The sequence below is a fragment of the Marmota flaviventris genome, chromosome 2 (genome assembly GCF_047511675.1).
Source record: "Marmota flaviventris isolate mMarFla1 chromosome 2, mMarFla1.hap1, whole genome shotgun sequence".
Lineage (NCBI taxonomy): Eukaryota > Metazoa > Chordata > Mammalia > Rodentia > Sciuridae > Marmota > Marmota flaviventris.
Window position 1 is genome coordinate 193,610,881 of NC_092499.1, and position 25,921 is coordinate 193,636,801.

The 25,921-nt window shown below is 44.8% G+C and overlaps 1 protein-coding gene across 6 annotated transcripts in view; it reads left to right on the forward strand.

Moving 5' to 3' along the window:
- Positions 1 to 25,921, forward strand: part of Bcas1 (brain enriched myelin associated protein 1) — an 84,666-nt gene that overhangs the window by 50,218 nt on the left and 8,527 nt on the right. For 2 of the 6 annotated variants that reach the window (XM_027946470.2, XM_027946471.2), the window contains 3 exons: positions 7,841 to 7,882; positions 15,101 to 15,274; positions 22,146 to 22,211. The exons of 1 other annotated variant lie outside the window; for it this stretch is intronic. In XM_027946470.2, coding sequence (XP_027802271.2) covers positions 7,841 to 7,882; positions 15,101 to 15,274; positions 22,146 to 22,211 — 282 coding nt within the window. The remainder of the gene's footprint in view (positions 1 to 7,840; positions 7,883 to 15,100; positions 15,275 to 22,145; positions 22,212 to 25,921) is intronic. 3 more of the 6 variants (XM_027946473.2, XM_027946472.2, XM_027946474.2) reach the window with 3 other exon arrangements.

Consider the following 25,921-nt stretch of genomic DNA (forward strand, 5'->3'; position numbering starts at 1 on the left):
TAATTATCATCTATCCATTCATATCTGTGTGTGTACATGTGTACCTATGTGTATATGTGTACATACACACACGTGTATGGGGGAAATAAAGGTAGCAGATTAAACTTGGGATTTAACATGCATTTTTGCTCAGGGCGAGAATAAATGTATTTAGTTTTAAAAGGACCAATTAAAGGAAAGTGTTATATAATAATGGCAATTATATTAAGTACTGGCCCTTCAAGAAGCACACACCAAGGCAGAAGTAACATCCTAGAGGTTTCTTAAAGGAAATTGCCTGTGATGGCTCGCGGAGGGTGCAGGGGAGCTGGAGAGCGCTGAGCCCAGGTGAGGGCTGACACCTGCGGTGGATGAGAAGGAAGGAGAGAGAGGGCTGGACGGAGGGTGGTGCATCTTGGCCCAACCAAGGAATCCGACAGTCTCACTGCCCACATGGAGAGTCCACCCTAGCCAGATGGCTCAGTGTGCCACCGTACTCCGTCACTGACAGAAGCCACCAGGGGAACTCGGCTCGGCTTTAGCAGCGGGGGCTGCAGTCGTGCCAGGGCAAGGCTGTCCCTGCGTGTGAGCCCGAGCAGCACACTTGGTGGCGCAACAGACCACACATGCTGGACAGCAGACGCCTCAGGTGATGGACCGAGGACCAAGAGTCATGCGTTTGGACAGACCTGGCTTTGAGCGCCAGTTCACCTCTCCGGCTTCCCTTACTTGTGAAATGCAAATTAGAGCAGCACCCACATCTTAGAAATAAATCGAGAGGACATGCTGCAGCCAAACCCAAGTCTGCCTGCCACAGAAGCAGCTAAGGGCAGCCGCTGTCTGTGCCTGTCGCAATGTCACAGGAGGGTGAAACTCCACCTGCCAACAGCTCCATCCTGTGATGCCCAACGGGGAAGCCGCTAAGCTCCCTCTGCGTACCTTCTCGACCAGTCTCCCCACGGGAAGCCATCCTCAGGACAACATGAATTCATCTCCCAGCCAAGGACCTTATCATGCTGGCTGCCTTTGGCACCTTTATTCAGTGGATTATTAAACCTCGTGAACTTAAGAGGAATTAAAACCAAATCACTGCTATCCTGACTTCCCTCTCTGACCCAGTCAGATGGAAATGTTCTGTAAGGGAGGAAAAGAGGGAAGTTTCACTTATCTACAGCCTTTCAGATGCCCCCCTGTGCCCGGGCTTTTGTGCCAGCTGGTACGGAGGGCGAGGCGAAGACAGTTGCAGTGAGAAAAGCCGCTGGCCCTCCCAGAGCCCTGTTCCTGTGGGACAGGGCCATTCCTGTAGGGATCAGACCCAGGGCCTTTGCTTTCTCTTCTTTAAATTAGAAATGCCATCATGATAAAATCAGCCTTGTGCAGATCTCGAAAAACACAAAGGAAAACTCTAGACAACTTGCACATTTTCACTAACAGCCAACCCTACCCTCTTCCTTCTCTTGCTTTTAATTGAGAAGCTTTTAAATATGTTTCCAAGTCTGTGGCCATGAACTTCAGAAATAGATTTTTTTTTTCTCCCCAGAACAGGCTGTAGGGATGAAAGTATTACTCATTATGATTTTGTGGTCCTGATTGCTGAAGAAGTACTTAATATAAAATTTAAAAAAAACAAAAATAGCCTTTGATGAAATTAATTTTAAATTAAATTGTACTTTCAAAAAAACTGTTTAATATCCAGTGACCTGGACTAAATATGCCCATGATTGCTCTGGGTCAACTGAGCTGTCACTAGCTGGCTGGTCTTACAAGTTATTTAAACTTTTTGGCTTTCCTTTTCCTCATCTGTTGAATGAAAGGGTTGAGATAAATAATCATGAAATTCTTTTTTAAAAAAAAATTATAGTTGAAGATGGACAGCATGCCTTTATTTGTTTAGTGTTTTATGCAGTGCTAGGGATCAAACCCAGTGCCTCACACATACTAGGCAAGCACTCTGCCAATGAGCTACAGCCCCAGCCTATGAACCTCTTATATGTAGCAAATCAGAAAAAAAATGGACCGTGCAGCCCTGGGAAAAATTACTTGACCTGAGCTCCTGTTTTCTTATTTGTAAAATGAGAACTTAGTTTATCTTGCCATGTGGTAATAAGAAACCAGAAACTGTACACACACAGCACCTGAGACCATGTGGCTTCCCACCCTCAGTGCATAGTGACCATAGGAATGAATGGCTCTCTGTCACTCAGACGTGCGATGTATTTGGAGGAGCATGATAAACACACATTTGTGTGTACATCTGCACATGTAATTAGTATCTGGAATATCTTCAAAATAGCCCTCCCCTGCCTTCTCCTGGGGGGCAAATACTGGAGTGGAACAGTAATGTGGGTCCTAAAATCACCCAGATACACTTTCGAATCTCAGTTCCAGGCCCCTGGCCGCTTGAAAGTGGCAGATGGCTGACCTCCTAGGGCCTCGGACTCCTCCACCACAGACCCTATCAGTGTCAGCTACCTCTCGTAATCACTGGGAGGCCAAGGGACTGGGATTCTGTGAGCATAGCTCCATTCCACCCAGGGAAGTTTGCAGTCCAGGGTAAACTGCAGTGAACAGGGTACAAAAGCTTGGGGCCTGGCAAAGGGCGCAGTCAGTGCAGGTTGAAGTAAGCTTAGAGATCCCAGGCGCTGCTCTGAGTCACCTGGGCTAGGTGTTCAAGCAGACCGGTAAACCTTCCTGGGGGATTCTGGTTAGGAAGCCTGGGTGTGTGGCTGGGGAGGCACAGGAGCACCTACGTGGAGGGCTGAACACTTTGGGTTTTATAGGAAGAGTCTCAAGCCCACTTTGAAACAAGCAGACCCAGAACAGCTGTCACATGATGGAAAGGATGCTTAGAGGAGACCCACCAGCAGCAGGATCTGCTGACCTTAGTGCCACCACGCGAATGTATTTTAAAGAAACTTCCTTTTAAGAACTGAATGCACTTTCAAAGAAGAGGAGTCCTTGTCATTCAAGTTCATGGTCATAGGTTATGCGCCATTTAGCTTCTCTTTCTTAGCAGCATACGGGTCTAAGCAGGATCCTGTAGATTGCACAGTGCAACTTTTATTATTGCTAATGAAGCTGGGCTGTCTATAGATTCCCCAGGCAATAGCCAGATACCAGTTCATTGAAGGAGACTGACAGTGATTCTGTTGTGACACCTGAATATCAGTCTTACACTGTGCTTCTTGTCCACCCCGAGAGGTCCAGGACCTGAAAAATGCCCTCAATCTAAAAGCCTGGACCTCACCTGGAATCATTCTGTTCTCTCGCTTACACTGCAGAGAGCTGCTTCCTTGACGTCCAGTTCTTCTTCCTGTCTCAGCAGTTCCCTTCCAAACCCAGTCATAGTGCAGAATCCTGAAGACTGCTGAAGTTTATTTTGTACATATAAAGAACTTAGCGCAGTGAGTCTCCTTAGCACAGCGTCTCTCCTCTCTCCTCCTCTTCGGAGGTTACCCACCTCCATGAGCTCACTGGCAGTGGAAATAACGACTAGAAATCTGCTCTCCTGACTCCCCCACCCCATAGGCTTCCTCTGAACTGTCAGAGAAAGGGGAGAGGACGTTGCCCAGACCTTCATTTGTTACCGTGGACTGAACGTGGAAGCCACTCTGGGACAAATAGAGGCAGAACAGGAGATCCAGGCTTGGCTCAGAGACCCAGCTCCATGGGGGTGCAGTGGTGCCTGAGTCAGCTTTCGGGAGAAGCAGCTGAGACCTCAACAGGGAAGGAAGATGCTAGGGTGGGAGCAAAAGCTTCTAGATGCTGGAACAGAGCCTGGAGGTGAAGGGCAGTCTGCATCCACCTTGACTGCTGACCTGGAGCACACGGGAAGCACGGAACCCACAGTTAATTGACACCTAGCCCAAGAGCGTGGGTTGCCATCATTACCTTTGTTAATAGAAGACTGTCTTCCTTCGTTCTCTCCAGTGGTGTCTAAAGTATGCTAATCCAGTGCAGGGGTGCAAGCCCCTGAAGGGGGTCCATTAAGGAGGAAAACAACGCAGCACGGAGCTCTCTGGAATCTGCTCTTAATCCTGTTGACTTTTTTTTTCTTTTTTTCAGTGATTTGGACAATGTCATAAAACACACTGCTCAAGTTTACAGCTGGGTGGGCTCATTAAGCAAGCCCAAAATATACACAGTAAAGATCTCCAAACACTGCCACATTGGGCTCCGGTTAGTGTGACCTGGCATTTTTTATTTATACGGGTCAATGTGCCATTGTACTATAAAGAGTGAGTCACCAAGATTGTAACTGAGACCCACATCCTTCCCTACCCCATGCCAACTAGAACCTGAAGCAGTGTTAAAAAATATCTGTTCATGAGGATTCCAGGAGCAAACATACTTCTGGCCTGAGCAGACTTTAGGACTTTCCAAAACAACATAGAATTAATCAAGAAAAGTATTAAGGAAGTGTAACAAACCTAGCTGATGTCACTTCTTCCCAGCATTCATAACAATTGCTACCATTAGTTGAATCCATACTATGTGCAAGCACTCACTATGCTAAGTGCTTCATATGTACAAACACCAGCAGTCTTCAGGATTCATAAATAAATCATGCCCCACATCCTGTGCAGGAATCCAAGACAGATGACTGTGAGTCAGTCTGGGCTGCCATATGTCTCTGCCCCCAGCCACACCACTGCCATCAGAGACACCAAGGAAAAGATGCATGACAACTCTCCCCCACCCCCATCACCCCTGTGGGGCCTCAGCAGCCAGCCAGCAGTTCACCTGCCATTTGCAAGGTAGCAGGAAGAAAGCACAACCCCAGCTCCCACTCAGCTCTGGGGAAAGCCCCCTGCAGCCACTCAGGCCCCAGAGTGACACCATGTAGAAGATCCATCCTTGGCCCTCTCTTCCCAGACAACTCAACAGCAGCTGAGCTGGACTGAGTGGCCACCAGCCACCAGCTGCCCCGGCCCTGGAGGTGATGGTTTCACCTACAGTTCTAATTTCCACAGGTGAATTCTGCTTCTGGGGCTGATTTCTTGAAATTTTTCTTTCTGTTCTACTTCATATACTCTGGTTTCTAGAAGAGTCTATAGAAACCTGATATTAACAAGCATTTAATTATAGACACTACTCGAGTCCCCACCCGTACAACACAACTTCCAGACTCTCTAGCCCCATGTAAACGGGGTATTCTTGTAAGGCCCAGGAGGACTGTGTGGGCTGGACCCAGCCAGCATCTCACTCTGTTTCTGCATGGCTTTCCCCTGAATGAGCTGGGGATTTATTCCTGAAACAACGCATGACCACTAACAGGCTAATAATCAGCTCAGAGAGGAGTGATTACTAAAACCAGGTCACACAGTTGAAACTCTGAACTTGGACCTGACTCTACAGTCGCCATGTAGCATACTTCCTCAGACCAGCCACATGCTAACCGGTGACCAGAACCTGGACTCTCTCTACATGAACTGCACGTGTCAATCACTGCTCACATGCAGCCTGAACCTGGAGCCCTATTTGCAAATGTACAAAAAGTTCAAAACAATTTGGGGCAGTTCTTGGAGGGAGCCCTAGAAAACATTTCGCTGGCTACACAGTACAGTTATCTCCTTTTTCCATTCTATTCCTGTCCTTCTGGTGATGTCAAGAAGAATGTCCCTTCTTGATATTAACAAGCATTTACCACTGTGTTAGCACTTGCTGGGCTCCCTTTTTACAGAGACTTAAACCTTATTAGTGTTTGCTTCATTCATTGTATTTATTTTAATATGTATTATATACATATTATTATTATAGTAAATGGTATTACATTTGAAAAAGAAAGTTTCTTATGATTACATAAAGTTTCTTATGATTCTTATGATTTCTTTTGTGTTACCGTTTAGCTTCTTATTATCACAGTCAATGGTACACATTGACTGTAATAATAAGAAGCTATACAAGAAGCAACAGTAATATTAATGTGATACCATTTACTGTAATAATAAGAAACTTTCTTTTCAAATATATTTAAGTAAATCTATGGTTAATGTATAGAAAATATCAAATAAACTGGTGACACAAGAACAAGTCAAAGATTAGAACATGCTATGAAAATTATTGCACTTGGTAGATGCTCACGCAGACAAATTCACAAAATAAGGAACTTTTGCTGGTAGTATAACTTTTAAAAATATTTGTTTGGAACAGGCAATATTTGTAAGGCCAGTTTTCAAAACAGCAGAAAGATTTGGCAGTCTGAAAACATAACGAAGATCAAGGAAACTTGAGTGTTCAGATCGAGCTCCTTCTATTCCCATCTGTCACCTGCTCCAGGTTCCCAGTGTCTTCAAGAATACAGTGAGAAATCAAACCAGGGACTTTCCAGACAAGGAAACCACAGACACAAAGAAGTCTCAGTACAACTGGATAGGACAGGAAGGAGGGTTGAAACCCTCCCTGGTCTATTTTTAGATAGTAAGAGGGTTTTTCTCAGTCTAACGTAGATGGTCTATTTATTCCTGAAACTTCTGTGGGTCAGGCTTGAGGAGGTTCCCCTTTTGAAATAGCATTTGATTCTTTACCTGTGCATCGTGTTCGACAGCGCGCAATCAGGGTACAGTTCCAAGAAAGCAGAGCTCCTCCCAAATTCCTTCTGCATGTGCTATCATTTTCTGACAGTCGGAAGCTTCCAGAAATGTTACAGTCCTTTCATGGACACCTTTTTTACCCAGGCAAACACACACAAAAAAGTACATATTTTCATCCTTAAAGTCATGTTGGCAAGAGAGAAACTTAGCTTCTGGAAACACTGCTTCCCCTTTTTTAGCTGTTTAGCCTGAACAAGTGACTTTGCCCCTCTGTGCTGTTCTTGCAGTACTGTGCAAAGGGGCCCTCAGTACTTGCTATTTGGAGGCACTTTGAGGGGTAGTGGAAGCAAGATGCCACTGTGAAAGACATCGGTAAATACCGCTTCCCTTGCGTGGCTCACACTGCACCTGTTACAGGGCAGGGGGGGTCTTGTACCAGCAGAGATGCAAGGAAGAGTTCTTGCCCTGGAATAAAGAGGAGAGGTGCAGAAGGTCTATGAACACCCTGCAGTTATATAAAAAGTACTTTGTTTATGGGAAGAGAGTCCAGATCTACTCATTTGAGTATTGAATTGGTCTGAAGCCACTAACACTCTCCCCCAAAAAAGTTTGAGGACAACCCAAGGAAAGAGGCAAAGATGACATCGACATTGGAGCTTCAGAATAGAGCTGAGATATTAGGACAGCACAGGAGATGCAGAATTACTCCAGGGAGTGCAACTCTGTGGAGTTGGATGGGTCAGACCCCCACCCTCTGGCTCTTCCAGGGAGTGTTTGAACTTCAGCACGATGACACTGGCCCAGATCAAGGGCTGATGTAAGAAGTGGCCTCCAATGCCATGGTCAGGAAAAGGCTGAGGACCTGCTCGTGACAGGACAGTCATGAGAACCTGAGGATCGTGGGTGCACTTCTCAGCCTACTGCTAGAATATTCCCCAAGCAGCTTGTTTGTTTTTACCTAACACTGACTATAGATTGAGAGATTTAATAATGGTTCCCTCTTATCATCAGCTACTAGAAAACGTGAAGGCCAAGGCGTGGCTTTCCCCCAGGCAAGGCTTTGTGGCAGCCCCTCTCTGTGTTCCATTTGGGCCTGGCTGTGTCTGCAAGTTGTTTGCATTTTAAAATGCACAACTTGTATTATCTTGTTATACTATTTGCACTCGTCATTGTCTTCCAAGTTCTTTGGGGAACAAGGTCTAGATGAGCATTTCAACATCAGAGAACTGCCAGCCCAAAGAGCCCTTTGCTTTTGTGTAATTTATTTTTTTTGGGGGGGGGGGAGTGGTAACATCTTGATTCTCACATTTGTTTTTATCTTCCTTTAGTCAGTTAAAGAGGATTCAGTCGCCCCAGGTGCAGAAGAAAATGTAAGTGAGGCATTCAATGACAGAATCATCCCCCTCTCGGCTTGGGCATGTTGGACCATTGGGCTTTTCCAACCCTGGGATCCTGTGTTCTGGCATGCTCCAGGTATAATCATCCGCTCTGGACTCTTTCACCCTGTCTTGTGACTAGGGGCCAAAGGGGAACAACACTGGATGAATTTTTGTAACTCCCATTGAATTGATGCAAAATAATTGCAGGAGGAAAGCATGCTGCTTCATCATTTGTTATCATTTAGGGGTGAAAGAGTCTACAGCACATAGGAATGGCTTGGCACTTCCATAAGGGATAATGACGCTGCATCTTCTGCTTCTGCCTTGACTGCTCCTTCACCTTCATCTCCATGGTGATCCTGATTCTTACTAATTTGGGTTGGTACCCAGGACAGGCAGTTGCCTCAAGCAGGAGAACCCCTTGCAGCTGTAGAAGCTGGTCTCAGTTGGAGAGGGGACTCCGTGGGTCTGCATCTGACAGACAGGGACGCTCTACCTTTAACCAAGGTCAGATACTCCTGGCCTCAAAAGATACTCAAAATTTTCAAGATAGTACATTCATGTCCAAAGAAATGGTGTCACATGCAGTGCCACGGTGGTGGTGGTGGGGTGTGTGTGTGTGTGTGTGTGTGTGTGTGTGTGTGTGTATTAAAAAAAAAAAAAACATTTTCCAGGGAGATTAATAAATGGGCCTCATGAGTTTCAGGCCCAAGAGAGCTGCTCTCATTCCTGAAGGAAGCACGGTCTTTGGATAATCTTATAAGTGAGGATAAGTGAATCCACAGCTCCTTAAGGTAGAAACAAAACATCTTCATTTTGCCAAAGCAAAAGATGTTTGGATCCTTCTGGTGTCTCCTGTTCACTGCCATGAATAGTATGCATTTTCATTTTTATCTAGTTACTGGAACTGAACAGATGATGAGAATCCAAATACATTCCAGAAATGCTATCCATGATATGGAAGGGAAATTAGAATGGCTGTTAAGACTCTCTTGAGGAGAAAATCTTTTCAATCTGCTTGTTTTTGTTGTGTATCGCTCCCTTTCTCAATCCTTTCCTTCTTTTATTTCTTGAACCAAACTGAGGAGCTTAGCAAAGCTCAGGCTTCTCATGATTCCAGAAAGTTCTCATGAATTTATTGGCTATTTCCTAGAGAGTCAAAGTCTCTAGACCTTCAGGAACCTGCAATGAGGAAGCCCACAGGTCTTCTCCCCATGAAGTTTAAATGTTAAAGTTTCAGGTTGAATTTGGAGCCTTGGTTAGCACTGAGGTTCTGAGTTTCTGAAGAGAAGCATCTGTGGGGGATGTTTAGTGTAGCTGCCCACCTCTGGATGTCTGCAGTAGCTCAGATGCTAAAATGCAGAGTTGATCTGATTTCATTTTCTAGTAGGAAGCTTGAAATGGTAATATAAATGTGAATTAAAACATAAATTCTGAATACCAAAAGACAGCACAAAAGTTGGTCAGGATATGAAAAAAAGCAAATTAGTTTCCTAAGAAAACAAAGAAGCATCAAAAAGAGTGTTTAATGTACTTAGGCTTAGAACTTACTTTTCTATTTTTAAAGCTCAATATTTCATCAACTGCCCCTCTCCCAGAGGGAGTGAAGTAAATAGTTGTCATATCTGGGTCCCATCATCTCCAGGTGGTGATAAGAACATTACCAGCACTTCATGATTTGGGGAAGAATCAGGAGAGATAAGGCATGTATTGTGATCCCCTCACTACCCAAATCTCAGGAAGCACTCAGAAATTTAGGCATCAGCAAACTATAGCTCCTGGGCAAGTCCAGGCCAGTACCTGTTTTGAACAGCCAGTGAACCAAGAATGGCTTTTACATTTTTGAATGGTTTGGAAAAAAATGGAAAGAATAACATTTCATGACGTGTGGAAACTATAATTCAAATCTCAGTGTGTGCTGATAATGTTTTATTAGGACACGGCCAGACTCACTCCTACCACGTCACCTGTGGCTGCTTTGCTGTTAGGGCAGCAGAGCTGGGGAGACCATGCTAGCGGCAGGACCTTTTGCAAGAAAGCTGGGTGACCCCCAATGTAATCGTTAGTGACCAGGCTGCCAGGTCATCTTTGAGTTCTTCCCAGTCATGAGGATTAAATTTCCTAGTAAAATGACATGGGCGTCCCCATGAAGAGAAGGGATATGTAAAAAGGAAAAACTTAATGGGAGAGATGGCATCGGTCAAAACAATATGTGGCCCCGGAACCCTGGCTGAAGAGCAGTCAGATGCGATTGGTCAGATCACAAGAGGGCTCTCACTCCTGGCTTTTTCTGGGTCAAATAGAATTGAGTTTATTTTTTTAAATTTCTCTATGCCCAACTTTCCAAAACAATCTGTCAACCAGAAAGGTCCATTCATATTTAATCAGAAAAAAAAAAAGTTTACTGTTTTTCCTGGGGTATGCTTTTTATCCTATCAGAAATGATATCTATATAAACCGTAGAAATTATTGAATCTTTCAGTGGTGATTTGGAAATGTTGGGCTGTTAATGGACTGAGTTAATGTTCTAACTAACGAAAACAACTTCCTTCCCAAGACAAAGTACACTTATGCTGTTTCCCTCTTAATAAGAGAACTTTTAGTCACCAGTGAAACCCAAGCATGACCTGGATGAGAAAGAAAAAGGAATGTATTGAGCGTCATCATTGGAAAGTAGAATTGATTTCAAGTTCCCTCAGGGCTCTCCCTTGGCTCAGCCTTCTTGGTCTGGGTGCCTTCTCAGTTTTCCAACATCACATTACCCAGTCCTGAGTAAAGGAGAGATCTCTCCAGGTCCAAGCCCACAGGTCCTGGAATTGTCTCCTTCATTGGCTCAGATGTGTTCACGTGCTCTGTTAGTCAGCTTTTGCCAGGTTTTGTTGCAGTAACAACCAAATCCCAAATTTTAGTGGCTTTCAACAGCTTTCTCTCTCTTTTTTTTTTCCACTTATGCCATAAGTCAGCTGTATATTTACCACGGCTATTTCACGTGGTCACTTTCTGGTGAGATCTAGCATAAATAAGCGGTCCCTCCACAAGGACCTGTGGGGAGAGAAGAACGCCATGGAGAAGCCACAATGGCTCTTAAAGCCTCAGCTCAGATGTGGCTTATGTCATATCCACTCGTATCCATTCACTAAAGCAGGTCACCCAGCAAGGGGCACAGATGTGTGATTCTTTCCCAAGAAGATGGAGTGAATAATTGTAAAAATAACACACTCTGCGCACCCGATGCTGCCTTCCCTAAGCCAACATTCCAAGGAGCTAGACCAGGTTGGTTGGCTGAGACTTTTTCAATCAGTCAGGGAGGATGGTTGCCCCAAAACAAAACTGGCTGCTATAAACTGATGAGAAAAAAAAAAAAGAGTTACTGGGTAGGAAAGAAAATCTCTAATTCTCTGTAACCAAATAATCACATTATAAATCCAATAAAAAAGAATCTAAAATAAAACCCTTAAATACCAATATTATTATGTGGTGGCTGAAGTTTTAAGTGGAGGATATCTGTTTTGCTATAAATTAGTTCCCAAAACTCACAGCTCTAATAAAAAAAAAGAAAGAAAAACTGTATAAACAAAATTTCAAAAGGCACACGCCTGTAATCCCAGTGGCTCAAGAGGCTGAGACAGGAGGATCATGAGTTCAAAGCCAGCCTCAGCAATGGCAAGGTGCTAAGCAACACAGTGAGACCCTGTCTCTAAATAAAATACAAAACAGGGATAGGAATGTAACTCATTGGTCGAGTGCCCCTGAGTTCAATCCCTGGTACCAATAAATTAAAAATAAAAAATATAAGTACGGTATAAAATTTGAGGTAATATGTAACACCCTTTACAGAAAGGTATATTTTGCAAGTTAAACATACTGGCCAATCCTATACAATGTATACACCTTCCCTGTTGAAGTTAAGCAAGGGAGATTCAATTCTAAACTATAGCTCACACAAAAATAAAATATGGCACAAGTCTGATTTTAATTATATCTATAAAACCTAAAATTAAAATGTACAGATGCACTAATATATTCTAAATGGGGAATGACTTTTTTCAAAGCTGTAGCCTGAAAGGAAGTCAGAGAAGTATCCAAGTAAAAATTAAATTCTCATGTCTGTATATGCAAATTGGATCCTTACTTGGTCCAAATTGTGCTGGGTTCCCACACGGGATGTTGGTGGATTTTCCTTGGCTACTGAAAGCCAACTTCTTGGCCTGACTTCAAAGCTGATGGAAGTCTCTAGAAGCCCCATTTGTTTTGCCTACTAAAATTGTTGTGTTTTGGAGAATGGACTTGCAGCCTAGGATTCATGAGATGACACCTCTCAGCATTTGAAAAGACCCCACAAGGGAACCATTGGCACTCAAATAAGGGTGGTTTACAAAGTTATTGTCATACAATCTATCATTTTATTACAGAAGTGACTTTCCTTCCAAGCCCTTGAACACAAAAAAGAACATGCTGTTTCAAAGGCCAAATAGAATTCAGAATCGAGGGTCAGTCAGTCAAACTGCTCATTACCCACTTTAGGGCCATGCTAATCTTCCTCTTACCCATTCTCTTCACCTATGATTAGTCTAGGGATAAGGAAGTGACCTAGTTATGACCAGTGAGATTTGTGTGCCCTGAACTAAAGGATCCGAATTCCAAAGTTCATTCCAAAGTTCAGTCTGGAGTTGTCTCTTACGGAGCAAGTCTGTTATGGGGACCTTCCTTCCATCTCAGGACATTGAGATAAGGATGTGATGCTGGAGCTATAACAGCTACTTCATGACCATGAGGTAACAAATAACAGAATGAAAATGCAGCATGACAAGAGTGGTGGAGACACAGGATAAGACGATGCTTAGTCCTTAGTGAAGTCCCAGAGCTGCTGGACCAGCTCCAGAATGACTTGCTCTCAAACTTCTTCTTCCATGTCCTTATCAATTAATCCACTATTATATATTCAATTACTGGCAGAAAGTGCTCTTCTCCTTGAAATGTCCTCTCCTCTGTACTGTGACTTTAGCCAAGTCATTCAATCATTCATGTCCTTCATCTATAGAGTGGTGATAACGTTATCTTTCCTGGGCTGTCTCTGTGACTGTTTCCTGAGGTTATGTATAAAACATGGCTTTCTCAACTCCAGGCACAGTGAGAGGTAGTTATTAAAATAATCACCCCTCAATAATGGACTTGCGGGTGGTGGCGATTCCAGGTAATTTGTGCTCATGGAATAAATAGGTGTAACTCGGACACAAATCACAACCCCTGTATTAATTATGGCCTGACATGAATTGCCTGATTTAATCCTCAGAACAGCTTTGTGATGAGTACAGTGTCCCCACCCAGAACAGAGAAGATGAAATGCTGACCTTGGATTAGGCCCACTTAGGGGTAGAGACAGAGTTCTGCCCAGCAGTTTGCCCAGAGCCTCTGCTCTCTGCCCACGTTGTGGGACAGATACGTTTCAGGCCCAGCTCATGGGCTTTTGTGGCTGATGCTCATTTTCCAGAAATGCAGTTGAATGGAACATGCCTAGACGCGGAAACCACGTCCCCCTTCAGACACCAATCCCAGACTCTTGTTGGTCTAAAGCCATACTGGGATCAGAAACCAGCAGCCGGTGGCAGCAGCTTCCCCCAAGCACATCCAGTGTTTTTATCTTTGAATGTCTTCAGATGGGACATTCCTTGGCTGTAGTCCTGACCACACCTTTTCTCTCTATCTGGTCCATGCACAGGGACACCTCTGCCTTGCCTACTGAGGACTTTTGAGTCCTAACACCTGAGCTTAGTCCTTCCTTTCCAAAGGGAAAATACCACAAATCATGTCGATATTTTAAGAAATGCGAGGCACGGGCAGACTACTCTGATTCCCTTGCCAGATTCCAATAGCTCTGCATGTTGATTCATTGATTGGCAGCTCTCTGCCTTGGTTGAGATAATACAAAGATTAAAATTCTCTATTTGGAAAAATTGGCTCACTGCAAACCAGTGGCGTGTACTACGTGAAGGAAGGGGAGGTAGCTTGTCCATAAGCATTCAGTATTTTGGAGACAACTCCATCTCCCTCCCCGACCCCGACACTGAGAACAAGGCTCTGAGCAGTCTGGTGTCTGGCTCCGCAGGGACAAACGCAGAGAGGCCCCTGGCTTGGCAGTGCTTCTGTTGGAGACAGGGGATGGAAAACCTGGGATGAAAGGGCCCAGAGAGTCAATATTTTAGGATTGGTGAGCCATTTTTTGTCTGCATCCAATATTTTCATCTTTTAATAGTTGTTTACAACCCTTTAGACACGTACAAACCATCCTTAGCTCAGGGGCCAAGTAAAACAGGCACAGGGCTGAGTGGGTGGTCCTTTGCCAGCTCTTGCCTGGAAAACCGAGGAAAGGAAAAATGCCTCCCCGGCCAGTGGACTCCGTCCTGCTGCAGGGACCATTATAGTCGCAGAAACTGTCCCAGATGTGACTGGGGCCACAGAAATGGCATGTGACCGTGCAAAAGCACAAGTTGGGGCCCGTGTGCTAGTACATGGGAGAGTTCATGGGAGCCCACCGCTGGCCACCCTTCTCCCCAGTAGGTGGTCAGAGGACGTTAGCCCACGAGCACTCCGCAGGCGCCATCACCGACACAGCCGTAGCTCTGGGGTCAAGTTCATTTTTCTCCTGGAAGTCCCAACTCCAGTCGAGTACCAATGCAAGTGACTGGAGAGGTGGGAAATGAGTTCATGAGGAGGTGGAGTCCAGTAAACCAAGTGGCTTCTCTGCCTTCCTGCAAGGAGGACAGTTTTCCCACAGTTGCGAGGGACAAAGGCTGTGGAATGGCAGGTGTCACAGCCACTGCCTCTAGGGTGGGACTCGAGGAAGTGACGATTCTTGATTTCTGCACAGGCCAGGTGTGATTTGCCATTGTAGCAGACCAAAGAGGTGGGCTCACTGGAATAGAAGAGGGGTCCCCAGAGGGATCCCTCTGTGTCCTGTGGACGCATGGGAGGGAACTTGCCATGTCCACATCAGTGTGTTAGTGATTCAAAAACTGTCTGTTGGAAAGCACTTTGGACAACACGAAGCTGTGCCTGGGTACAAATGGTCATCGATGCAAATCTATAGCTACCATGTGGACAGGGACAGCCCCGGCCCCTTTATAAAACATGCTGTGGGCAAATGTATGTTTTGTTTTGTTGTTTTGTTTTGTTTTGTTTCACTTTCTTAATACCTGGCAAACTATCCAGGTGGTGTGTGAATCACCAATAGAAATTACAAAGTTTGAGAAAGTAGACTCAGCCTCACAAACAGTGGATCTCACTGAAGAAGAAGATGCTAAGCCTGAACCCACGGAAGTAAAACTCAAAAGAGAAGCAAGCAAGCCGCGGAGGACCTCCCTGATGGCATTGCTCAGACACATGGTAAGCCAATTCCTTCCGGCACAGCAGTGCACTACCGAGCTCCGCTGCCTCAAGTAAGGGGCAGTGCTCGGTGGCAGGGGATGTGCATGGGATATGAACGCCCAGCAAGTGAGAGAATGCCCTCCTCCTCCGGTTCAGTCGCGGAGGAAGCCTCCGTGAATGGCTGACCTTCTTTAATGCTGGCTGATTCTCTTTTTTATTAAGGAAGAGCTGGCTTTGGATCCTGAGTTCTAGCAAACATGAGCATCGTCCTAAAAGTTAACATTATGGCTTGCATTTGATTTAATTTATTTTTCAAGTTTCCTTCTATTGGTGGCAAATGATGCTTACAACATGGTAATAATATAGAGTTTCCTTTGAAAATGCATTTATTTACATCAAGAACATGAGGCATTTAAGTGGATAAAATACTAAATAGTCCAAGTTATACATTGAGGGGTCAAGAATTCTGAAGGTGACATGTGTGTGACTCAAATTTAGACAAAGCTAACATAGAGAATTCAAATAGGGAAATGATAGCATGATGTTGTCATAGTGTATATTTATAGTTTAGCTGGTAAATTTGTCATTTTTTTTCCCTCTATGTACAGAATGGAAAGAATGTAGACAGATATCTTTGGTGCCTATGAAGAATCACGTACTTTCAATCTCTAAATAGTCAGGAACTTAAATAACATAATGCAACAAAACCCAAATCAGTTGGAGAAAAAAAAAATCAAAAACCCACGTAAAAGGTCATTGGTTTAATTCTCTTTTAATGAAAAATGAGAATTTCATTACAGTGTGCCTTTATTTTGGGGAGTATTGGGAAGTTTAATCCTTTGAGAAAGTAGTTCTCTAATTTCATGAGATCAGCCTGTTAAAAGAATTCTTTTGGGTCCACAAAAAAATAAAACAAAACAAAACTCTTGTCAGTGGAAGTTGATGCATATTAGAAATAATTCTGTTGGAAATTGTTGGCAGGAATCATTTTATTTTCCTGCTGGATTCTTCTGGAGGAAAATAAAAAAGAAACTCAGCATGCACAGTAGACAATCCATGAGTGTGGCTGAAACCCCATCTCTGTTGCTGATCATTTGCTCTGTAACTTGGCACTAAAAAGGAAGATCAAGATTTGAGATTCTTAAACCGATTTTCACATTATGCCAAGAAAGAAAAGAACATTGAGTCTGTCTCTGGCAGCGCCTCTGCATGACAAATGAGATCCTCAAATAGTGCATCATAATATTGAGGGTGATCAGCCTTCCTGTTTCTGGATAGAGCTGGGAGTTACAGGGGGGGAAAAAATAGCATATTTTTGGATTGTTGGAACTTCCCCTAGAATCCCAGACTTCCTAATTATTGTCATTTTTTTCCTGTTTTGTTTTCATTAGAAAATTTTATTGCCATTTTGATTCAATGCACAAAAGACGTTTGACAAAGAATTATTCGGTGTCCACTCTCTTCTGGGCACTAGGGACATAAGGGAGAGCATAAATAGGTGCAGCATCTGTCTTCAGGGGGAGTAAAGCTTAGTGAAGACAATGGACATTTTTAACTCTGTCCTCATCCTCTCAACCATGAACTTGCCCCGAGCACCTCACACACAGGGTTTCAGTGCTTCCCTGAGAATGGAAGACACTCACTTTTATACACATATTAATATTCCCATTGGGTAGATTCCTGGAAGTTGGCTTTCTGGCAACATGTTCGTGGCTTCCAAATTAATTTAAAGTCTTTGGGTTTATGCAAAGGGAGAGAAGAAAAAAAAATAATCTTGCTCTAGGGGCTTAAAAATGAAGACAGTATCTGGCGTCCTATGAAGGATTCCAGGAGAATGTTTTTGAGCCAAATAATTCAAAATTCCAAACTAATTTTACATATTGTGAGCACAAGATACGGTTTAAAAAAAAGATTTAATAGAAGAGAAAATTCAGTTGCAAAAACCTCTGTTTTGTGTTCGATTTCTTCATTCATCAGATCATTGATTTTCCACTTCCTGGACTCTGCTTCTCTTTAGTTTCTGAGAGCATATTTTAGTATCCCATAACAAATTGACTCTCAGTTGATTTTTTTTTTTCAAAATAAGGCATTACCCAATTCATTTACTTTCCAGAAATTAACCTCTCATGAAAATAAAAAATGGAATATCATTTTTCCAAATAACTGTATTTCAAGTAAAAAGAAGTCAGTAATAGAAGTCTAACGTTGCATTCAATGCATGTAGATGTACCACTTTGCAAAAATCCTATCAGCTCCTACAGGATTTCAAAATAATTGCAAGGAACATCTAAGACATCTGTCATGCCCTAAATAGAAAAAGATTCTTATACATATTAATTCAGCTGTATGTCAAGAAATTGAATATCTGAAGTGCTAGTATATTTTTATAAAATGAGTGGGCAGAGTGCTGCATTCATGTATCCACAAACCAGGTAGGCAGGTTTGAAACCACAAAGGTGGCAGATAGAAATGTATAGATTTGGGATTTATAATTTGTCAATATAATAACACCTTGCACTTGAAAAGTGTGTTCCTCCTCCAAACTATTTTCACATACATTATTTCATTTAATCCACCTCTTGGCTCTTAATTTGGGACCATTCATTTTATAAGAAAAAAACTAACATTCTCAGGCTCAGAGAAAGACCATGAGCTTTAATACCAGGCCAATTAAAGGGTCAAATGAGAAAATAGTCTAGGAATCAGAGCTCTTTGTTGATTACATTTCATCTAAGAAGCTGATAGCTATTGAAATTTACTATCTGGAGGGGAAAAGTAGATGGTTTGCAGTGGTAACTATAATTCAAAAAAACAGGTGTTTTCTAGCCAATGTTCTTGCTCTCAGATTTTCCCCTGAGTATTAAAATGTTGGTACTGATTTGCTCTTTGAAAGCAGGTTTCTGAAAGAAGCGTCTAACTGGGCAATTCCAGTCTCCACCAGTGACTAGGGTTTGTCTACCCTGGCAGGTCACTGCAGGTTGCTGGGCACTCCTTGATTACTAGCGACAGTCCTGTCCTTCATGCACCCACCACGTGGCGGCGCTGTGCTGGAGCTGCTTGCACAATCTCTCTCTTTTTTTTTAATTTTTATTAGTTGATGATGGATCTTTCTTTATTTATTTATATGTGGTGCTGAGAATCAAACCCAGTGTCTCACACATGCTAGGCAAGTTTACTTTCACATTGGAAAATTTTGGAAATTGACTTAATAGCTTTCAAATTGTTCTTCAAAGTGCTACCACTGAGCCACAACCCCAGCTCCACATCTCTCTCTTTAGGGTAGAAACCCGAGGAGCCCAGGGCTTAGCACCTCCGTGGGCACCAGGCACTGACAGAGGTCAGCGCTTTCTTCTCATTTTCGTTGTTCCTAACGTTCCCCTTGTTCTCAAGTGCCACTGCTGCTTCTGGGTCTTTTGCAGCAGATGAGGCTATCTGGGCGCAGGACAACTGTCAGTTCCATTTTTTGGTGTGTCCTTCAGTGGTGATTTCTAAGGAAAGATCTTTCTTATGTGTTGGGATACTGCTCTTACCTGCAAGTACAGGAAGGCATAAGAGGGAAGCTCGGACATAGGTTTCCTGCATGTGCCTGTCATGAAAAGGAAATTTACCCCACTGGGCTAAAATATTCCAAATCTGTTTTATACGAGCATCTTGATAAAGCACGGAGTCTGGACTCATTACCTTTGTGGAACCTGGAAATTTCCAGTAGCCCCAGTTCCTTGCATTTGTGGTAGTGGAGGTTGATCTAGTAAACAGCATTGCGGATATTCTCATAGCACATTAAAATTTCAACCCAATTTTTCTTCTTCTAAATATCAGCTTTTGTTGAATTAAGTTGACATCAAAATACATTTCCATTCCTTTTTGAATGCTTCTGCTAGAATTTTGAATATCTAACTCCATGTATTGGAAATGGTTCAGATGTTCCTCAGCATTATCAAGCTAGCCGAATTCAGGACACAGTGAAAGAAATAAAAAGTGACTTCATTAATATGCAAGGCTTGGGTGCCACAACAAGATTCCCTCTCAACACTGCAGGCCAAGTGCCCTGAGATGCTTCCCCTTGGCTTCTCAGGGACAAAGTAACCCGAGAAAAAAGTTGCTCAGTGTCAAATTGGAAAATTTTGGAAACTGATTTAATAGCTTTCAAATTGTTCTTCAAAGTGCTAAATGGTCTCTGAAGGACTTTTCGTCTCTTTAAACAGTAACTATGCTATTTTTGACAGCTGGAAAAAATAAGCTTGTGTGGTTCTGGCCCTTGGAATGGCTGAGCCCAACCTTGTTATCCTGAGTTGTCTTTGAAGGAGGCTCTACCAAGAGTGAAGAAGGAGGGATGGAGAGGGAGGGGTGGGAGGGAGAGCTGTTAATGACCTCAGATGCACTAAATAACACCCTGAGTCACAACCCTGCCATCAGTCGGGTTTGTGCGCTTTGAGCTTTCTGTGCCTCAAAATGAGCAACAGAGAAAAATCATGGAAATGCTGAAGGTAGCCACTCCTATTTTTTTCCGTAAAGAGGCTAAACTTTGCAGTGATCTTCTCGACAGCCTGAAGGTCTGTTTGCATTGCTGCCAGCCTAGCATGATTTAGATTCAACCCCAATTCTCATCCGAGAACCATCAAAGAAAGGGAGGGGAAGAGAGCAAATTGAAACCTTAAAACCGGCAGAGTACCTAACGAATACCAAATTGAAGCAACTGACAGGAAATTCAAAACCCCTCCCTCTTTGGGGGCAAAAGAGAGAGCTTTATTTTCCAGAGGAGGGGGAAGGGCCATGCCTGACTCCTGGTGTCCATTCTGTTTTTGGCTTGAAGGACTACGTGTTCATTTGTTTTTTGCCATTCAAAATTTCCCAGATGCCACCTAATGTGGACATGCAGGCGTATCCTAAGGACACCCGGAAGGTGTCCACGTGGGAAGCGCCCTAAGGATGCAGCCTGAATCCAGGAGACTGAATGAAATCCCCAAGGTCTAACCCTCACGTGTGATGGGAAGTCTGAGGACAAAGGCAACAGAGGCAGATTCTTCTTCTAAACCTTCTCAAGCAAGGTTGGACCTCAGCAGAACAACACAGGAGACCCAGAGGAAGGAAAAACCACTTTGTGTGTTAACAGATCCAAATTTTATGTGGAGGACAGGCTGATTCTTATTTGCCTTTGGGATGAAAACCTTGGGGGAGTGCCACAGTGCTGTCCCTAGGGAAAACATGGAAGCTGTCAGACACCACTTCATCCATCCCAGCCAATCAGAGGTGCATGTCAGGCTTTTGCCCTGTGCAAGATCTGTCAGTGTGGGTTTTGGGTCAAGGCTCAGGATCCCACTCACTGTTATGCCCTTGGCGGTCCTGTTCAAGTCTTCTGAACTGGAGAGCAACCCCAAGGAGAGCACTGTTGACCTTTGGAAAGGGCTGGTCCCACGCATGCCCTTCTGTGAGGTTTACCAACCTCCCTCTCACCCAAACCCTAATCACGTGGCTGAAGCTAGTGTTACCAACTTCATAGTAGATGTTCAGGAACCATTGTTGATTGAGCGGTGCCTCCTTGTGCACAGTGATATTGGGAAGGTTTCCAGTATGGAGCACGCACTCAGTCTCTCTACCCTGCCAGTTTCATGACCCAGTCTCAGAGACTCCTTTTTTTTTTTTTTTTTGCCCATATATTGAGGGAAGGAAATAATCATGCCTCCTCCTCTTTCTTAAGGTTCTAATATGATGAATGAATTATGCAAGTTGTCCTCTCATTTAGCACAGTGTCTTGGTGCTTAGCACCAGCCAAAAGTTAGGTTCCAAACGTAATCCTGCCATTACCTGTGAAAACATGAGTGCCATAGCTCAGAGGAGGCATATGATGCTCCTCAGCCCCGATGCATCTGAGTGTCTTCCACATTGTTAACTGTTTTTGCATATGTTGTGGATTCCTGCTGTCCACTAAGAGCACAGCCTTGGTGACATGAGTGCAATCTGAGGTCTTCTTTGCCCCACTGTGCCCTCCCTTGCCAACTGGGAGGAGATGTTAAGCACTGACCAATTCAGGGATTAGACCTGAGTCAGTATTGTTGATATGGACTGAGTGATTCATCATCAGATTTATCGAGCATCAATAATAGGGCATTATTAAATGCACGGTTAAAACTACAACCCCCAGGATTGGTCTGAATTCATTTGTGGCTAAATAGCTTAAAGTGATGGTGCTCCAATTCCAGCACTAGTCAGCATCACTGGGAGGCTGGTTAGATGGCTGAGCCCCAGACCCAGGATTTCTGATTCAGGAGATCTGGAGTGCTCGTCAGGAGTTTGCATTTCTAACACAGCTCCAGGTGAGGCTGACGCTGCAGGTGTTAGAACCACACTTCTAGAAAAAATAGCTCAGAGTGTGGGGTTTAAGGAACCAAGAATGGGGTTTAAGGAACCAACTCAGCCTCAGCCAGGCCTGTTATGGGTGCTATAGGGGGCGCTACAGGGTGGAAAGCGAATGCTCAGTCTAACTTAAATCTCTACTTTAGTTACACCCACCACCTAAATGGTACCAGCGGAGGGTTACATGGCTGGATTTCCCATTTGGAGATTCATTCTTGCAACATGTTCAACCACCGTTTGGTTGCGGCACTGATAGTACTGTCACCATTTACTTGTCTCAGAATGACCTAACGTGGGTTTGAGAGCTTCTGTTGTGTTTTTTGGAGGCCAAGGCTCGGATTCCGTCAGACTCTGGTTGCACATGTGGAAGGAAATCCAGGTATCCCAAGACTCGTAGGTTTCCGGTGGGCCTTGCATTTGTCTTGATCTGAATCTCAATAATGAGTGGCAGGGGTCATCATTCCAGAACTTGCTTGCATTTTCCAGGTTTGCATACCATGGGAGCTGAAAGGCCCTTGTCTGTTTGTTATTTTAGTCAGTGAAAGGGGATGAAGGGATCCCGCCCTCAGAAGAAATAAACGGGAAAGACTCCAGCTGCCATGTAAGTGACCTTGAGCTTGGTTTGGTGGTGGGCTTGGCAGTGTGTGCTCTTCTTCCCACCTGGTCTGCAGTGCAATTCCTAGCTGCATTTGCAGTTATCAGCTGCATATTAGGCGCCTGCTGGGCTCTGCAGACCTGCTGGAGTTAGCTCCGGGCCTTCCATGGCACTCTTCCCTCCTCACTTCCTGTCCTTCAAGTCAGCACAAGTGTCACCTCTTCAAAGAGCCTTTCAAGCCCGCCAGTCACCCCGCTTTGTGTTTTTGCTTCATCCACCAGTCACGAATTGCAGTCACTCATCTATTAGCTGCCTGTCTCACCTGCCCCTGTCACCCCTCTGGGAACATCTGTGAAGCATTCATTTCTATTTCCCATCACGTCACAGGGTGCTTGGCACGTCGTGTGAGTGAAAGACATGGGGGTCACAGAGTTTGCTTCCATAATTTCTCTGTTCTAAGAAAACAGAGCTATGACATTTTTACAACCTCAGGTGTTCTTTAAAAAAAATGGGATCATGCCCATCCTACTTTGTAATCTGCACTCTTCTTTTAGCTTAAAAAATGTACCTCTGGAAAAAAAAATGTCATCAATACTCTTTTTTCAATTTGGGCAAGATAGGGAAATGCTCAAGAGGCTGAGTCTTTGGACTCAGACTGCCCAGGTGCCAATCCTGGCACAGCCAACTTTTTAGCAGTGTGACTTCTGGCCAATTACCAAATCTCCCAGCATCTCGCTTTCCTCATTGATGAGGGAGCTAGGAAAAGAAGACCCCCTAGGGTGTCACACTCAGATGAGTCAATGCACCCGGAGCACCGAGATCCTTCCTGGCACAACAGCTTCCATGAATGTTAGCTGCTGTATGAGGCACCCCCAGCTGCCCTAACAAAATGCTGTAGGCTGGGGGCTCAGGTGACAGCACTGGAAACTGGAAAGGCCAAGGCAAAGTGCGGGCAGGGATCAGTCCCTGCTGAGTGCTCCCTTCCTGGCTTGCAGGTGGCTGCCCTGGAGCCTGGCCCTCACACTGCAGAAAGACAGAGGGCAGGGCCGGGAGGGAGAGCCCTCTTACTCTGACCCTAACTCATCCTTGGGAATCAGAGCCCACCCTGTGACCTCTTTTAACCTGAATTACTTCCTTCATCCAAATACAGTCACACTGGAGTTGGGGCTTTGGCCCAGGAACCTGGGCGCACATTCAGTCTTCAGCAGTTGCTGTTTCCTTCTCTCACTGCTGGGCTGCTGTTTGGGAGTTACCACCCCGCAGTGCTCACAGCATGATTGCGCTTTTAGTATTTCTATAATAATCGGGGTTTTCTTCTTCATATACTTCAAAGTGGTTTTTTTTTTCCTTTATTCATGTACGTCTACGCCCACCCCCAAAGTACAGTCTTAGAACCCAAACTTCCAAGCTTACCACATTGCAAACATGATAAACTTACCTAATTCAAAAAGCAGGGGGGAAAAAAACTTAAATGTGATTGTGTATTTGGTCTGGAATCTTCCGTGAAACCGCTATGCCAATTTTTCTGGTGGTTCTAAAACTGTAACGGGGGTTGGGAGTGTAGCTCAGTGGTGAACTTGTGCTTGGTGTGCCCCAGGGTGTGGCCTCTACCCCCATCCCCAAACAAGGCAAAACAAAAATGCAGACATGGAATGCAGTCTGTGGAAATCTACTCGGACTTGCCTGTGAGGGTCCTGAGAGTCCCTCAGAGAACTTGGTTTTCCAGGACCTTGAATCCAGGCAAGAAAGATGCTTACTCCCTGGGAGGTCACAAATACTTATTTAATTTAGGGGGACAAGAGTAGATATTCCCTGCTCCTTTGCAATTCTCCTCTTTAAGGTTGTAAAACCCTTAGTGGATGCTTCTAGGGATGGAAGCCCAGGCCCTCCTGCTAGTTGGTCCTCTGGGGTTGGAATCGCATGAGACAGCCTTGTTCTTCCTGCCAGAGCTGCTGGGTTCCAGGAGAGGTTGCTCCCGAGAGCTCAGATGAGAAGATGCTTGTACATTTGGAGATGGAGTCAAACCCAAGTAAAGGTTTCAGTTTAGTGACAGAGCAATCCTTGCACGGTTTTGATTCTCAACTGACTCCATAGATAAGGAGACGGTCAATGACCGTCTTCAGAAGTTAGTACCTAGGTCATTGCAAAGGAGCTCTAAGCCTGGCCAGGAAGGGGCGGTCGTGTGGAGGATGGACCTCAACTCTCCAAAGCTCTTTCTTGGTTCCTTGCGCTTCCCGCCTCCTGCCCCACAGTGACTCGGACAGGTAAAGACTTGGGAAGCATTTGGAGGGTAAGTTGCTGGTCATTCATTCAACATATTTCACTGGAGACCAACTCTGTCCCAGCACCTGAATAAATCCCCGGGTGTTCAATCCCCAGATATAAATGTTATTGAGTGAACAGAGAAGTCCTGAGTCCCTGTAAGCATAAAGAAAGCAACGCTGTGCTCCAGAGGGGATCAGGGGCTATGTCTCCCAGGAGATGCCATCAGAGCTGAGCCTCAGCGGGAAACCATGGCGGCACACTGGACATAAGTTAGAGGAAATGTGAAGCCCTGTTCCAAGGGGAAAGCAGGTCTTGTGACTGAGCAGAGGGACTAGAGGGGCAAGGGACAGGCGACAAGTGGGGAGAGGCACGGGGACCACTGTCTTGTCATGCTCAACAGTTATTTACTGGTGTCCCCTCTGTACCATGCAGTCAAGAGCCACACATTCTTTTTAAGGAGTCGCTACCGGGGATACTAAGTCAGGGTAACCTACCTGTCCCCATTGGCCTGGGACTCTCCTGGTCGTAAAGCTGTCAGTTCCCTATCCTGGAACCTCCTTGTTCTAGGACAAAGGTGACTGGCCACCCTGTGTCCGGCATTTCACCTGGGCCAGACGCTGTGCCAAGCAGGCCTTCCATCCTGACTAGTCTGATCCTGGCCACCCCATGAGGTGTCTTTTCATATTCATACAGACAAGGACACCAAGAGACAGAACCGTTTGTTCCAGGTCATAGCAAGGATGTGATGGAACTAGATCCAAACCAGAGCCCTGTGACTCTGGACCCTGAGCCTTTAGCCCTTACTAGATCTTGACCTCTTCCACCCAACAGAAATGGGTCACAGGCTTCTGACCTCTCTGTGGAGCACCAAGGTGGGCTTTTCTGTGTCATTCTGAGGCCAGGCCTGCTCCGGGCTGTCCAAGGTACTTGGACATCGACGTCTTAGCACCTGCTGCAACTTGGCTGCTGGGCTGGGGCAGGGCGTGGAGGGTGTGTAGCCGCAGCTCGGCTTCTCTGGTGCTGGCCCTCATGCTTTTTCTCCAAGGCCTTCTGCCCCCTGGAGAGCGGCCACCTGAGGCCACCTTCAGGGCTGAAGAGGCTCATCTAAGTGGTGCGTTGGGTTCACTGGGTTCAAAATGATCGCTCTTTGCTTGTGGCCTTCTCAATCATAGTTACAACTCTGTCAGAGAACTTCTTTCCTGGGGACAGCACATACCTTAATGGATCAGGTTGTGACCATGTATTCACTGGCTCCTCTTGTTTGTTGTGACCACGGCTTGAAAACTTTTGAAGTCAGTATTTTAAAGTTGACATATTTTTTTCATTTTTAGAAGATTTAGCTTTGAGGTTCCAATGAAAATACAGCCGATCTGACAGCAGCAGTCTGCACGCCCACCTGGTGCCTCCCAGCTGGGATCTGTTTGGCCAGGGCATGTGACTTTCAGTTCAGA